The 17739-nt window shown below is 38.8% G+C and overlaps 1 protein-coding gene across 1 annotated transcript in view; it reads right to left on the bottom strand.

Moving 5' to 3' along the window:
* Nucleotides 1-1697: 1697 nt before the first annotated feature.
* Nucleotides 1698-17739, bottom strand: part of prlra (prolactin receptor a) — a 17094-nt gene continuing 1052 nt past the window's right edge. The window contains exons 2-9 of the mRNA XM_042509809.1: nt 10191-10281; nt 9886-10018; nt 7947-8116; nt 4917-5083; nt 4271-4412; nt 3555-3651; nt 2913-2982; nt 1698-2793 (exon numbers count right to left, since the gene is read on the bottom strand). Of these exons, the coding sequence (XP_042365743.1) occupies nt 1756-2793; nt 2913-2982; nt 3555-3651; nt 4271-4412; nt 4917-5083; nt 7947-8116; nt 9886-10018; nt 10191-10263 (1890 nt within the window). The 5' untranslated portion in view covers nt 10264-10281 and the 3' untranslated portion in view covers nt 1698-1755. The remainder of the gene's footprint in view (nt 2794-2912; nt 2983-3554; nt 3652-4270; nt 4413-4916; nt 5084-7946; nt 8117-9885; nt 10019-10190; nt 10282-17739) is intronic.

Below are 17739 nucleotides of genomic sequence, written 5' to 3'. Positions count from 1 at the left end.
GATTTGCGGTTAGCGTCCAGTCAACGACCCCCTGATTGATAACACCAGAGCGGCCCCTCTGCAACGTCACAGGCTGCGTACGTAAACGACGACAAATGTAAACAACATACATACTCCCATGTCTTATTATGAAATAACGTCCATATGTCGGACCAGACACGTATTCGCCGGAAATAGTTTTGGAAATAGTTTTACCTCTTTTTAAAGGATACTTCTCAAATTTTAGTAGCAGTCAACACCATCCAATCCATCTCAAAGGAACCGGGGCTCTCTGTGTAAATTATTACAAATTACATTTCGGGATCCAAATTACAAAAGCTAGGACATCTAGATTATTTTTTAAGCATTTTAAACTTTAATCCAGTTTTTGAAAAGTCCTAAAAGATTTTTCCCCACTAGTTACAAATAGGGTGGGCAGAGTCCAACTCACCAAGGCAAAATGTATATGCTACTCAGTCACAATGTGATCAATAAAAATTCTTTTGAATTTTGTGTGTGTGTGTTTTATTGACACACACACACTCACACACTAAGAACAAAATACATTCGAAATAAACTGGATCCAGCAATATTTAAAAATGTACTTTTATTTGGAATTTGATCTCTCATCATGTCTTTTCACAATTCATTCTGCAGTGTGACTACCGTAAAAATTAATTGATAAATAACAATTTTTTAATGCATCATTTGTTTTTGGAATAACCTATTCATGATGTGTTTCTGCTCACATTGTATGTATAAGTTTTAATTAAAAAAGAAAAAAAAAGTAATAACCAGAAAGTAGTTGGCACAGAGGGGTTGAGAAATGAGTGGGAGACAGCAATATGTGGGGGACAAATGCACATGTCCTAAATAACAAGAGGCAAATGTCCCCTGTGTTGCTCCCAAATTTTGCCTATTGTTCACTTATGGCTGTCTCTTTTTTCCAAAACAAAAAAAGTAAATTTCTCTGTGGGTGTTTTGCCACTAGTTTGCTATGGCCAGTCATGCTTGGCTGCTCCACACAGCTTTTAGCTGAGGTGAAGGCAAGTAGTCATGGAAATCATGTTTATCCTTTAAATTTACCAGAGTTTTAATACTGGAGCCACAACAGGATTATGCACTTCTTGAACAAAAACTGTTAAAATATATAGATATACTTTTTTTTTTATCAGAGATTATTTAAAAAAATTAAAATTAGATTTCATTTGTGTTTTACTCTCACCAGCAGGGGGTGATGCAGCCCTCTCAGTACTGCCCTATTGACTTCAAAATAAACTGTTCTGCAGAGCAGAGAAAATACACACATATAAATATGGAAACAAAACATTTCATGTTTGAGCTTTTCGCAGCTTTGATTTTACACAAATTATTTTAACGAATACTCACATAACACAAGTTTACATTAATATATTTCATGAGCGATATTAAAAAAGTTTACGACATGAAACGTGTGCCTCTCCGGAGAAAAATATTTATGAGACATATAATAAATCATCATGACATAATGTAGTAGCACATTATTTACACAATTAATCATATTCTTTATAAAGCTGAAGCAAAATTATTATTTAGATCTTTCAATCAAATTCTTTGTGAGTGTCACTGCAGTGTGATAGATGAAAAGAAGTCTCTTACATGACAAGAAAATGAAAAATAAAATCATGACAGGAATATATTGTCTTCGCAAGGATTTCTTGAAAGAGTTGCTAAGTGTCTTTTGTCTCAGTCTCAGTCTGAAACAGGTCTTACAATGTCCCAGACCTGCCAGTTGGGCTAAAGGGCCCCGGAGCAAGTGAGTGGTGAGCTTATGGTGGCAGTGTCAACATAACCATTCACTGCCAGGACCGTTTCGTCTTGTAGCGGCGTGGCAGTGTGAATGCAGGCTGCAGACTTCTGCGTAGATGATGTGCAGCAGTTCCCTGTTACTCCGTTCACCTCCTGGTCCGCACAAGAGCACCTGTCCTCTTCCATCACTTCTCTCTGGAGCAGCAGCATGTTGTCACTGTTCACCCCCTTCACCTTGCTGTAGTCCTCCCCCAGGGGTATCTGGGTGCAGCCTTCCATGCTGCCACAGCCTGACACAATGGGCTGGAGCAGCACCATATCCTCCTCGTTGACCCTCTGGACTTCAACGTACTCTGTGGCGCTCAGAGCCGGTGACCGCAGACCAGCAGGTGTCTGTTTGTGACCAATGCTGGAGATGTTGACATCGCTGTGGGCCTGGAGTTGCTGGCGGACCTGCGTCTGGGGATGGAGCAGATGAGCTTGCTTGTTGCTCGAGCAGAAGTCCCAGTAGCTCGGTCCGAGGGCCTCCTTGGTGCTGTGGCCGGGCTGGGTGAGGTAGGAGGACGTAGAGAGGGAGTACTGTTTGGCAAGTGAGCTCTGTTGTTCCAGTGGGCTCGAATTGTACTGAGGCAGTGGAGAAAACACAGAGGGCCAGGTCTTCACTCTCCCACTGGTCATGTCAGGGCTAACCATGTCTCCATTAGCAGAGCTCAACGCTTCCTCTTCCCAGCTCCTCTGGCGCCTCTGTGGATCTGTCTGCGTCTCTTCTTCTTTTGCCTCTCCACACTTATCCGTCAGCAAAATGTGGCTGTCGCAGCTGCCATGTCCGGAGTCGCTGTCAGATGTGGAAATCTCAGATTTGAGGCAACTGATGTGCAGATCTTTGCTTTCCTCGTGCATCAGTTCCTGCTCGTCGGGGATGTACACCTGTAAGTACTCCACCAGCAGGTCCTCATAGTTAGATGATGTGGTCGGAGGGAAATCAGACACCACCAGCGCACTGAAGACCTCGTCAGACTTGCCATTCTACACACAAAAAAAGAAAATTGTTACAAAAAAGCAGCGACACAATAGGTTAGATGTTGGATTAATAATAATTTGCAGTGGTATAAATAAAATCATTCCTCCATATGTTGGTGCTTTACCTTGAGAAGCTGCTTATCAAAACCTTTGATTTTGGGGCCGGGGACTGGTGGCAGAATACAATGCTTCAGACTGTACACATGGGGAAAAAGAGATCTATGTCAGGGATGGGAGCAGCAGATGAAAATCAATAAATATATTAAGGATAAGGATATTACAAATCAATTTCTCTCTTGATGTGGCCTATAAAAGCCCAGAGTGGCAGCAGTTATGTAAGCCCTTTATTTATTGTATGTGTGCTTTGTATTTCATTGGTTTGTGTCATGGTTTGTATTTTTAGTACCAGCACTGTTTTGGAAGTGGCACTTTCAATTTTTTTAACATATAAAATGAAAATAAAGGCATTTTATTTATTTATTTATTTTAATTTGATCTTGCAACAAAAAAATGATCATTTAGTGACAATAAAGTTGTAGTCAGACCTTTCTCTTCTAAATATCGTGCATTAACAATAACTATGAGCACATTTTAATGTTGGTAAAGTCTCACTCAATGATTAAGTTGACATCTTGAGGTAAGTGTGAAAACTACAGCTGCTCTGGGCCTCTACAATATGACATTTAACATGTATTCATATCACAATACTAAAATAAAAGTCATTCAACCAACCAATTTGCATATGGGATTCATGACCATTTTCTTACCTGTGACTGTTCATGTGTAGCAACCAGGAGAGGATGAGGAAGATTAAGGCACAAAAGACAGTAATGAGGATCCATACTGACTTCTCTTGATGAAAATCTGTAAGACACATAACATAACGATTGCTTCAACGCAACATACAGCATTGTACTGTCTTATTACCTGTGTTATGATATTAAATAATATAATCATCCTGCTTTACAATTATACCATTATCATTAGCAAAGGGATTAAATCACATTTTGGGAAACATGCCTGTTTGTGTTCTCTCTGACAGATTAGATCATCTGTCAATTCAATTTAAGACGGAAGTCAGGATATATTTAGCTCAGTACAGCAGAAAGAGTGGAAACAGTGGGAATAGCTTTGTTTTAATCCTTGGACAGAGCCATGCTCGTTGATTCACACAGTTTCCAGTCTTTACAGTAAGCCACACTAGGCTTACCATCTCCTGGCTGCAACTTTATTCTCATACTTAACAGTTATGAGAGTGGTAACAACTTTATCATCTAACTGTCAGCAAGAAAGCGCACAAGCGTATTTCCCACAGTCTTGCACTATTCCTTTAATTAAATTCATTATACCTCAAAAAACGTACATGTTGTAAAAAGTACACACACACACACACACACACACACACACACACACACACACTCACACACGTATACTGTGTAGTGTACTAGTGTACTGTAGATAATTACTGGTAGATATTTCTTACAGTCGGGAACTTTGATGTAGGAAGTGGAACTCCATTCACTCCAAAAGCCATGATCGGGTTTACAGCGCACCTGCACAAGGTATTTCCCACCTGACCGCAGACTGAAGATGTTAAAAATCTTCTGCTGGCCTGCAAGGTGGATCTGGAAATAAAACACACGCAACCGACACAGTTATGCACAGTCCAGTCAGTCCCTCTAACTGCCAATATATAGATTACAAATCTATATATTTGTAATCTATAATCAGAAACAACCAATGGTGAAAATATTGTAGGCTGGGGCCACTGTGGCTCAGTAGGTGGAGTAGGTTACCCACTAATTGGAAGGTTGGCGGTTTAATACTTGGCTCCTCCAGTCAAGATGTCGAAGTATCTTTGGGCAAGATACTGAACCCTAAATCCCAATGGCTGTGCCATCACTGTGTGATTGTGTATGAATGTTTATAATCTGAGCAGCAGGTTGCACCTACAGTAGCCTTGGCAACCAGTGTGTGAATGTGACATATAGTGTGAAAGTGCTTGAGAATGACTATTAGAGTGCTCAACAAGTGCAGGTACATTCAATTTACCAAAAAGAACTTTAACAAGAGGATCGAACATTTTACTCATAGGTCCACTACCCTTGGATGGGACACAGGTTGCGTACCTCCCAGTCATTTTCCTCCTCCAACCTGACGCGGAGCTCGTAGATGAGAGTGATCCAACCGGAGCGGGTGTCAGCCTTATGTGGCGGTTCCCATGACACCCGCAGGAAGGGCCAGCCCTTATCCTCCATGACAGTCACTGTAACCTTCTCTGGAGGATTAGGCTTGACTGAGGAGGGACAGAGAGAAAATGTGAATAAGAGCAGATGTGTTTTGTGTGTGAGAGGGAGGAAGATAAAAATAATTTAAGCGGATAATAATGTTCATAACACAGTAACACGGAGAGGAGTTTGTCCACGTCTCCTTCTCTAGGTAACAATAAAACAATGCACACAAGTGGATAAACACTGTCAATGCAGGAGTGACTTTTCAAATATTAGCTGAAGCTAAGAGGGTTAGATAAATGTTAATGTTTAGGCTTTAAGTTATCTTCTTGGAAACACAGAGTTGACAGTGCAGTGCGACAAAAAAAGCTTTGGACTGATAACCAAATCAGGTCAGTGCAACTTTTGGAGAGGAAGAGGAACACTCAGATAAGACGCCTCAAGGGCAAGAAGGATACTCCAAGTCTCTACACTCCCATTAGGATTTTTCATGAACAAAACAATATGCTTTTGTATTTAGCATCATGACAGCATGGGACTAATTCCATACCTCATACTATATTCATATATTACATAATACAAAGTATCTGGCCAATATTTATATTTAATCAGATGTCAGATGAAAGAAATTATTCTACATATTTCTTGTCATCAACAAGTCAAATGACAAGCCCCAAACCAGCAGTGTGTTAGTTTATCTCTCAGTACTTAAAATTTCCCTACGCTGTCTGTGGCTTTCATCCCCAACACAATTTGTTTCTACTTTTCAAATGGGTCACAAAGATATTTAAAAGCTGTTGTAGAAATGCCACTTAAGGAGGAGAAAATAGTGCAGCTGTTGGGACCTATTTTCAGCCACGGATTAATACGTATTTGGTGCTATTCGCGTCAGCAGGACGATGCATGTGGGATTGACTCAAAATAAACTACAGTGTCTGTGTTCATTGTAATAAGGCAACATGTTGGTACAATTTTTGGCATTTTTTTGTGCTTTAAACAGTTATGGGCCAACAGAGGAGGTCTGTGTATCACATTGGTTCCCTCATCAAAAACCTTATGGGATTTTTTTGTATGGGATTTTTGATTATCGCCAAAAATAAGCGTATTTGAAATCGCCAGAAGCAAAAAGCTATTGTTAGGCTATACACAAACTACATCGTGGTTGCACGACTTAAACGTCACCACAACAAACACTGTAAAAACATGTTAAACCACAATCGAAAAATGTTATAAACAGATAAATCGAAAAAGTTTGAGTGCGACTCTGTAAAGATGCGGACAAGTGGGTTTCATGAGTTTCTGTGCAGTGTTGCCTCCAACTCCGCTGTAAGGAAAGTAGCTTTTGGCTCTCCCAAAAGTAGCTAGATGACCTAATCAACTAACTTGCATAATGAAATTCTGAGAGAGGCTAAATTAATAGAAAAGGCTGACCAGGTAGTTTACAAACTAATTATTTATGCATTTACAAACTTTTTTTGTTGCCATATAACTATGATGTTAGCTTTTTTCTTTTCTTTTTTAGTGACCTACTGAATGTAGAGCAAAACAAAAACGTGGGTTTGTAGCTTATGTTTGGCCAGAGGAGAAGAGGGACGAGAAACTGACCGAGTGAGACTGACTGAGACAGAGTGAGACGTGTGAGGGATTTTTTGGTGTGAAACTAAAAAAGAGTGAATATTTAAACAAAAACAAAACATCACTGCTGTAACTGTACAAAATCATGATCTCCGATTGGTCGTAAGCTGTAAAAGCGTGATTCATCTGCAGGGCCGGCAGCTCTCTCTGAGTGATGAGGAGACGGCAGCCGCCCTCGATGTACTCGGCTCTCGTGAGCTCAGTTGTAACGTGAACCGTAGATTGGGATATGTTAAAAGCTTTTTGCAGAGCTTTGTCAAAACAATCATTCCCCAACCCAACAAAGTCACAACACTGTTTCTATGTCTGGTGTGATGACGTGTAACGTCCCTCGACAAACACTGTAGTCCCATTTAGCCACTTGATAGTAAGTAAAACCGTAAAAGTTCAAAATTCGTGTTTAAGCAGATGTATTTTATGTTGCAGAACAAAACATCTAAATATCTTGAGCCTGTGTTAACCACAGACCTTATTTAAGGTATTTTACCGAAAACCCGTTCAAAAAACCCAGAGACTTTAAGCAGAAGGAGTTGGAAGTGTTAAAAGGCTAACGAACTTCCGCATTTTAGCGTTTTAGCTTCTCATTACTTCACCACTTTATTACATACTAGACCAGAAGTCTTCAGGGTTTTTCAAGCCAAGGATCCCTTAGCATAAAAATACACGGATCAGGACTCTCCTACTGTATAAAATTCAGTTGTAATTGATATAATTCTGTGAATATTTTTGGGTCTTCTCTCATTTGCCTGTAGCTGCTAGGTCAGTTATCATTTTTAGCATGGCTGTGTACGTTAGCCTTACCAACTGCACTTTAGCCGTAAGTTTCGTTTCGTTTTGTTGAGTCTCTTGCTCCAAAAACTTAAAAAATAATCAATTGTGACTCACAAGAATTTCCTTACACTTACTTACTTACACTATAATAATACCGCTAACTAGCCAATGTGTTTCAACAGTACGTAAATGTTATAGATAAACGCAGCACAGTGATTAAGCATTAGCTAGCTCACGTGATTGCACAGGGATTCATTGACAACAGAAAGAATACCATGAATGTCGTGTACCGTTTATTCATTCAACTGCTTTAAAATGCTTTAGTGTGCAGTTACAGCTGGAGCGAGGGTGATTACGCTCAGAAAGCATCAGACCTAGTTTAACACAGTGTGCCCCTGAGCAGCTGTGTGACTGTGAGTTAAAATACACTTTTTTAATCCTCATGGGGAAATTATGTTTCGAACACCACAAAAAAAAACAAAACAAAAAAAAAAAAACAAGTGATGTAGCACATTCTCTTACCAATGTACACCACATCTACATCAACGGGGTCGGAGAAGGAGCTGCCCAGTGTGTTGGTGGCCACCACGGTGATGTTGTAGTTGACCCAGATGGACGTGTTGTTCTTGTTAAAGAAACAGGAGTTCTCTCCGGCTGTGTGGTAGTCGGGACACTCGTACACTGTGTCGGAGCTGCAAGAGAGGCAGGGGAACAGCATGTCATCACATCATGTACTGTACTGTGCTGCACTGTTACATTTATGAAGAACAGCATGCATTCTTCATGCTACAGTTACTGAAACTGTGTGTGTGTGTTTGTGTGTGTACATGTGAGGGAAAGACAATGTTTTTGTGTATTCCAGACATAAATTGAAGAAAATGCTCTGAGCCATTTCCTCAGAATACAAAATACAGTGATACCTCGGTAATTTCTCTCGTTTTTACTTAATTTTAATTATCGGCAATCATATTACGCTGTCTTGTTAAGCCTGCACGTGGTATAAACTTGGGTTTGCATCTTCTGTTTCAGGCCGCTGTCAGGAGCTCCTAAACAACCATCTTTCCTTTTATGGGTTCGTCTCACCTCTCGGATGTTTTCTTTTCAAGAAGACGTCAAAAATAATTCAGCTGACGTGATGCGTATGCACTTTGCCAGCGTCACTAACACTTGGGTTTAATGTGTTTGTTAAATATGCTCAAAGTTAATGAGCATATTTCCCAAGAATGCTGAATTACTCCTTTAAAACATGAATTGTATTGTTTTATTAGAGGATATGTAATATAAGCATATTTCCCAAACTGTCAAAGTATGCCTTTAACATCACTATCCACATCCCCCTCTTTGTTTCGACACACTATGTCACGATTTTGTTTCTGCTCTGCAAACCATACCTTCATTCTCCAAAATGTGAACCTCCGCCATAAGTATCATTGACTACAAGTAACCTTGACTGAAAGAAGATTTGTGGCTGAACACAAACCTTCCTAGGCTCCTCCTCTCCTTCTCTGCAACTGTTCCTTATCAAGGTTGCACAATTTTAAAACCCATAGCCGCTGGCACAGCCAGCACTACATAACTCTCTGCAATCTTTATCCTCTTACACCCGTCTGGTGCCCTCAGCGTGCTGAACCTTCAGGTAGGCAGCTCACTGACATCTGTGCCGACCTTGAGAATGTTAAGATGTCCAATAGTTTTTGCTCCAACTGAGTAAATGACTTTAAAGGGACAATTCAACCCAAAATCAAAAATATATTTTTTTCTCTTACCTGTAGTGTTTTGGTGTGAGTTGCAGAGTGTTGGAGATAATGGACATATGAGAGATGTCTGCCTTTTCTCCATTATAATGGAACTTTATTTCACTTGGCTTGTAGTGCTCAAAACGCAAAAAAGAAATTTGATAAACTCAACAGCCATATCTCTTTCCAGAAATCAATACCCGGTTTCTCAAAATAATCCATAGACCTTGTTGGGAGCAGTTTCGAATAGGAACCATTTTCTTTCTACTGAACTACATCCGCAAACCACATCACTATGCAGAAGGAAGGTTGCATCTACTGACTGGTGAGAGGCTCGAGCTCATGACAGCGTGAGATGTAAACATTAATGGTGTCCCCCTCAGCTGAGCTGTAAGGTTTGCTAGCTCAGTGGTGCTAGGTGAGCTTGCAGTAGAGGCACGCTTCCTTCTGCACAGTAATACAGTTGGCGAGTGTAGTTGTTGTAGACTAACTGGGTCTTGATTTCTGGAAAGAGACATTGCTGTTGAATTTTTTCAAGTGTACTTTTTTGAGCACCATGAGCCGAGTGCCATCTAGTTCAGTTATACTGAAGAGAAGACAGACATCTTTTCGACCGATATCTCCAACACATTTGATGATGAACAATCCATCCTTGTCACTTTTTTGTTTCTCACTGTCCACGACAATCAACATTAAACAAAATAAATTAACTGGACACCTCTCACCTTTCTTTGCGATAGTACAGGGCATGGGTTGTGGGCAGTCCCCCATCAGAGCCCGGCTCCCACCAGCAGGTGAAGGTCTCTTTTTCGGGAGAACGACATCTTGTCAGTGCAGGCTTCCCTGGCGGGCTATAGCCTAAAGACAGACAGGAGAAAGAGAAAGCAAAAGCAAATACTAGATTACATACTAAAAGGTGTGTATTGTGTAACTCCAAAAATAGAGAGTGCGAGATGTGTAATATATCACTAAACTATCCACAGATCAATGTCTGTCGAATATGAAGTCACAGTTACATCCAAAAACTCACGTTTTCCCTTTGCATGCGCGGTGAAAAACAGCAGCAACAACAGCAGGATTGCTTCCACAACTTTCTTCATCATGGCACCACAAAACCTTGGCTGTTGGATGAAAAAAAAACAAAGACAGCTGAGTATGGGGAAACTGTCTGACCTGCTTGATGCTTTCCGCCACAATAGAAGAACTACACACCTTGTTTTAACTTATAACATGCTTGCATGACTAAAGACAACAAGATGCTTTCCTATTGTCACTAAAGCTGTATGTTTCCAAGAATTTGGCAATACGACATGCACACCGAAACAGGGGTCACAATTCAACATATTACGATTAGAGTTTTTCTATTTTTTTTCCAATACTGTAGATAATCACCTTATACACGGTATGATAACTGTCAATATTCATACCACAGTATACCTTAAGACCTGTATATCGCTGTGACCCTAATTGCCCTATATTGTGATACTGTAAGCAGGGTGGTACATTGTAAACAATGTCATAGTTGAATAACACACTAGGCATAAATTTGAGTAAAAAAGGTTTTTTTATGCAATCAGAACAGTAGAATCTGTAATTATATCTATCAGAGTTCCTATAACATGCTTGCAATATGTTGTTATGTTGAGGGAAAGATTCAAATGGCTGAAGAGAGCTTACAAAAGGTGCTATCTAGCAAGGGTAAGAACAAATCACAAAATGAACCACGGCAAAAAAACTTTCCATGTAAACTGTTAAAATCTGATGCAGCATTTTTGAAAATCGATACAGTATCCTGAAACATATCGCGATACTCAAGTGTATCAATATTTTCTTACACCCCTTATTGTCATACACCCTGCTTGAAAGTAAAGTCATATATGCAATACAACAATTACTTTAAAACTGCTGAGGACATAATAAGAAAGAAAATAAGTAAAAGGCTATCATCCACAAGTGAACTGTTTAGAATTAGTAGAGGGAAAAAAAACATGATGAAATGAAGTGAAAGGCTGGTTAAATTACTGCTGAGGTCATTTATACTTAGAAAACATTTCAACAGTGACATAGAATATGATTAAAATGCAATTTGTTTGCTAACATTATTGAATCCTGTCATTCTACTTAACTAACAGAACATCCACGTCATAAACAGACACCATAATTATATTGAAGTGACACAAAATCTAACTGCAGAACAGTAGATATGATGGACTGAAAGAAAAGCTTCTACAGTGAATGTATGTGTTCTCACTAAGGATTAAAAAACATCTCTGTTTTTGCCTACCTCTACCAGCTGGCACATGCAGCGTAACTGATTACATAACCTAAGGTCAGGCTTTTGCCTCAGCGACACACAAACACACACAAACACACACACACACACACACGCACACACTGGTTTGCCCATTCGCATGACTTGGAAATCTGCGATTCCCCAGCCATGCGCAGATGTTTGAGTTATTACTGAACCCACTGGGAGTGCAGGGAAGGGAGGAAGGGCAGATGATATAGAGGGAAAAGAGATGGGAGAACTGATGTGGATGCATTAGTGAAAGTTAGCAGAAAGCATCCCTCATGCTCTCTCCTTTTCTCTTGATTACTGATGGAAAAATTGCTACTGTCAGTTTGACATATTGAATGGTGAGACCTCTTGACTTGCTTCACTCCATCAAGGCCACGAAAAAGCTTGAGTACGGACTCATCAGTCATACTGCCTCAAAAATCACCTACTTTCCCTCACCCACTCTATCAAATCTGAACCTCGGAGACATCACATTTAAAAATGACACTGATCACCACCCTAATCAACACCTCACATTTCTACCATCTGATCACAGATACAGGACTCTGATTGTGAGCTGGGATGAATGCATACATAAAGATTCAGTGTTCTGTTGTTATCTGTATGTCTCTGTGTCGCACTGGCTGGAAAAACAAGTCCAACTATTACAAAAAAATCCCATCTAATCTCAGAATGGAAATCACTCTCTAAAACACAAAGCATTAGGCTCTCAAAAAAGAAAAAAAAAAAAGTTTGTTTTTGCCAAAAACAAACTTGAACACCAGAACATGAAATACAAAACATGCACATGTAAACAGAAGCTTCAAGTCAAAGACTATTGATTAAAGAAGACTCCAATAAGGACCTGGAAGACCACTGGGATGCTGTCTGTACATTCCTTAAATAGCAGCAGAGGAAGCTTTTTCTTGGGTGCCAAATGTGTTATGTCCGACGCTGTATTGAATGTGATTTAACGATTGTTAAATCATGAACAATAACATTTTTAATGTAAATATATATACTGTATATTTTGTTAGAGATTTTCTAGTGTATATTTCCAAGCTGCACCTGTACTATATGCTCGCAACTGTCCTGCAGTCATAATACACAGTAGTCTGGCACAAGAGGTTTGATTTAAGGCTGTTACACTTGCTTGATATCTTAAAGATTTTCCCCCTTCCCTTACGTGGTCAGAAGTGCCTCACAATATTTAAAGCAAGACAAGATAAATTTTGCTCTACGAGGACCTAAGGTTCGAACAGCTGTGAGGTTGTAGTACTGTTTGTATTCTGCATTTGCCATTACTCTAAATTTTACTCTAAACGACAAGTGGACATGTGCAAAATAATGTTTTCCTGATTTTTGTATCTATGTTGTGTAATTAAATGTGAAAACTAATTTTAAAAGTGGTAGAAAAAGTGAGTGACTGTTACAAACTTTTTTTATGGTGCCTTAATTTCAATAACGTCACCATGATCTGATAATTGGCATTAACGTCAAGGCACTGGATTAGCCTCCTGCTGCATATAGCCTTCTTACGTAACCATTAGCCCAAGCTGAATAAGCTGCTAAGCTGGGAAAATGCTGGCCAACAGTGAAGAGCGCTTCCCTTACAGACAATAATGGTCTGGACTTTTCATTTAGTTTTACCTTAGGGGCCCCTACTTTGTTTGTTTATTATATTGTATATCTCTAAACATTAGGGCTGGGCAACATATAAATATTACATTAATATTGTGATATGAGACTGGATATCATCTTAGATTTAGGAAATTATAACACTGCATTATTTTTTTCTGTTTTTAAAGGCTGCATTACAGTAAAGTGACTGAATTTTCTGAACTCACCAGACTGTTCTAGCTGTTCTATTATTTGCCTCTACTTATTTAACCATTACTGATGATTATTTATTAAAAATGTCATTGTTCAAATAATTTGTGAAAGCACCAATAGTCAACCCTACAATGTTCTTCCGATATGGATATAGAGATATTTGGTTAAAGAAAAAAAATGTAAAATTAGATTTTCTACATATCGCACAGCCCCATTTATGGTCTTCATAGAATGCCCACTCATTTTTAACTGCTTCCTTCCTGATCTACTGCTCCATAGTTGTACAAAGCTTCACATGACCTTATGTAAAATACAGCTAAGATTACAGGTATGCACTTGAGTAAACTATAGAGAAGTGAGCAATATTATAGGTAATTATACCTCAGGTATTTAAACTGAGCACAAGCTATACTGCAGACAAATAGAAGTGTAGCCACATGTTCTACAAATTCTTATGCAAAATGCAAAAACTCAAAAATTAGTCATCAAGTCATTGTGAGGCTAACACCTATATTTAGACTCATTAATGGACCACATATGATTAGTGTTTGTCAGCTGCCTCTCGATTTCAAATAGATAAAATGACATCAAACGACATAACAGGTAAAAATGTAAGCAGTAGAGCAAGATGATCCCCCTCAGGGAATGGTTGTGACCAGGAGACAACCTCTGGGGTTGAAAACTGAAGCCATCGCTACGGGGCCAAAAACTGCAGTTGTTGAATGGCAGCGTGAGGCTGGCTCCAAAAGCGAGTCAGACCCCATAGATGTTAAAATGTCTAACTTTTAAAACAAAAAACAGCACTGATCTCTATTACTAATATCAGCATGCATGTCACCCGTATGGGGTTAATTTTTATATAACTCACCCATTTACATTTTATTAAAGCTTAAAGTTGCGCATAATTAGCAGCTTTGAGTGACAGGCTGTCTGCTGGTAGCAGTTCTGAGTCATATCTTTCCAGTGTTTTTGACTCCTGTTTTGAGGCCTCAAAACAGGCCACTAACCAGTGAGTGATGTCATGGTATCTACAGCTATTATCTTTATGCAGTACAGTCTATGTGTACAACTGTTTCTTTCTCAAGCACCATTGACACAGCTGAGCACCACAGAAGCAGAACTATATAGAGGCCCTGTTTCTGAGAGCAGTAATACTCAAAGATTTACTTATTTCCGTTCTAATATTGACTTAACTTTTCATATGCAGTGAAAATAAAATAAGCTAAGATAGTTGTTATTTAAAGGTGGATAATAACCACACCCTTTGTTGAGGGCATAAGCATTTCACTGTAGCCACTATCATACATGAAAGCTTCCGTAGTTTGACAAGGAAACACTGACAGTGTCTCTGACTTTCAGAAACTATGACTGCAGAGCAGATAAGTAGGCTTGGAATGACATTAATGCGGCAATTCCTCAAACAACACTTACTCATCTGCCCTCTTAGCAGAAAATACAGATAGTGTAAAATACAATCTGTACATTTGGCCATGAATTAAAGGAACATGTAGAACAGCTTCCTTATCAAAACAGTGACCCAATAGATTGCTGCTGGCTAAACATTTCCCGGTATTGTAATCATCAACAAAGACACCTTTCTAGGAACTTTTTTTTTTACCAATACAGGCATTCAATGGCAGAGAGCAACGCAAAACAAGATACTGAACTTTGAGCTGAACTTTAAGAGTAAATTTCAAGGCAAGGTGATGAACACTTTACTGTAATAACCCCATGGCTTTCAGGACAAACAGGACAAACTTTTAGCCAAACTACTGGTGGATACTGTGTACTAACACAAGCTGGGAGTAAAAAGACAACGACATAAGATCCCAGTTTAATGCCGATCAGTATGTCCAGGTACATTTTGACATTCTGACAGACATAATTCTCCATCTTTTTCTCAGTAAAATACAGTTTCACGTCAGAGAAATTGTCATCCAAGTACAACAATGTGACACGCATTCAGAATACAAAAACACAAGCATGGTGGTGCTTACTAACACACAAACAGCCATGTTCATGTGTCTGCATTCATGAATAATCAGCCACTGAGTACATTCATCACAAGAATAAAGTTGTCATGACACCTTTTACTCTCAACTATTGGTACATACTACAAAATATTGGCCTGACAGAGTATTCAGGCCGATATTTGGCATTTTGACTATTATCTATATTGGCATTTCATTTAATGATAAAATGAATTAATTAAAAGGTACAAAGAAAGTGTCAGTATGGGAGGAACTTTTAACTGAGGGAACTATTTTTATTTATTTTTTTTTCTTCATTTGACTTTATAAAAAAAGTTTCTGGGAACTTGCTGCATTTGATGTTCAAAGTTCTCTGATAAGACATTTGCTGAAGGCATTTAAACAATGTTTTGTCTTGGTTAGTTTTGTTTCATTCCAAAATTCTAAATATTGACAAAGATTTTCATTTTTCTTGTAAATGTAAATCCATTATCGGTCTCATTAACTATTTATAATCGGTATCTACCCGGAAAACCAATATCGGTCGACCCTAGTACACACTGTACAGTAAACCATAAAAAACACAAATCGCGTCACTTATTTCAGCACTATTCCTACTACACTGTTACTTCGTTGTTGTTGTGAATGTGTAGCCTGTGGAATTGTACTTTCATTGTCTCTGCCAACCTATATTCTGAATTTCTGAAGAACTCAAGCAGCAGAAAAAAAGGCTTCAAGGACAGCAGAAAATACAGACTTTGCTACTTGCAGGGATAACAATCCCACAAGGATACCTGTATTTACTGTAAGCGACTAATGCATCAGCCTGGTGCATGTTTGTAGAGGTGAAATAATTCTCACATGTGATTCAAACTGACACCGCTGAGGTGTGAAGGATATAATAGATGAATAGGTGGCTCTGCCAGGATATAATTGCAGCTGCAGGAATGTGCTTTTCTGATGATGGGAATGATAATATCCCAACTCACCTCCTTCTGTTTTGCCGTTTGTCAAGTGTTAACATTGAGAGAGATAGCTGGGCTGCATGTATATGTGACGGGGAAGGATAAATACTTCTTTTGTTGCTTAACTGTCACAGCAACAGCTCACAACACTACATTATAAATGTAGGTTCTTACTGCTGATTCTGTTCCAGCTAACAAAGCATGTCATACACTTTATGTTATATTACACATGTGTTTGTTGTTGAGCTGCAATGATCAATTGATTAAACTTACCTGCAAAGTAACTAGGAATAAAGCTTAAAATAGATATAGAAGACTTAAAAGTACCATATTTAAATAATTTCAGATTCCAGCTCCTTGAATGTGAGTTTCTGGCCACTTTACTCCTCTATGGCTGTAATTTTACATGCATTAATGTGTTCATCACTTTTAAGCTCATTTTAATTACTTTGCATACTGCTTGGTAGCTTAATACATAATAATACACTTATAATACATTATTTTATTTGTTTATATTTTGTATTAATAACCTGAATCTGGAAAGTAACTAAAGCTTTACAATAAATATAGAGGACTTAAAAGTAAAATATTTATCTCCAAAATGTAACAGAGCAGAAGTATAAAGTTACATGCTGTGAAAATACTTAAGTGAAGTATGTCAACTTTTTGTTGTCAGCTATTACAAATGAATCGCAAACTAATCTGAAGATCGATTAATCACTTTGGGTTATGTTCTTTGAAGAAAAACTGGCACTTTTTTCTGATTCCAGCTTCATAAATGTGAATATTTTCTGGTTGCTTTACTCCTCTATGACAGTATACTGATTTTTTGGGGTTGTGGACAAAACAAAAACTTTGAGGACAGCATATTAGGTTTTGGGAAACACTGGTAGACATTTTTCCACCATTTTCTGACATTTTAAAGACCAAACACTGAACTGAGTCATCAAGAGGTCAACAGGTTAACAGACAATGAAAACAACTGTTAGTTGCAGCCATACTTTGAGTTTTCAGAGTAAGAAAAGGCCAAAGTCAGCCCTGCCTTTCTGATCTGATAAAATGTATATGCCCTTTTCAAAAATGCCGCCTTTAAATTAGAATAACTCATTATTATTGATGAGGAAGCCTTTCAAAGTAGTGGGCACAAACAATGCACTGCTTTAAAATTAGTCCTAAATCAATTCCATGCTTCAGTCAGGATGCATGGCCCAGTATTTACAGCTGCAGTTAGCATGCAACACTGACTTTGTAAAGCCCTGGTGCAGGACTAACAGTGGAAAGAGTCAGGAAGCTGCAGGCACCTCAAATTGTAATCCAGTATTGAGTTAATCAGCTTGGTGCTATAATGGCCGATGGCCTTTTTAACCTCTCCCTAACCAGAGGAGGACCCAATCATGAACATGGAAATCCAATTACACTGCTGACACCCTGACCCCAGCGTCATCCTCTTCCTACGTGAGAGGAAATAACCTGCCAGTCAACAAGGGGATATGTCCTCATCCAGAGGAAAACAACAAACACTGATGTGTT

This window comes from Plectropomus leopardus, chromosome 20, assembly GCF_008729295.1.
Source record: "Plectropomus leopardus isolate mb chromosome 20, YSFRI_Pleo_2.0, whole genome shotgun sequence".
NCBI classification, from domain to species: domain Eukaryota; kingdom Metazoa; phylum Chordata; class Actinopteri; order Perciformes; family Serranidae; genus Plectropomus; species Plectropomus leopardus.
This window is presented reverse-complemented; position numbering and strand designations above follow the sequence as displayed.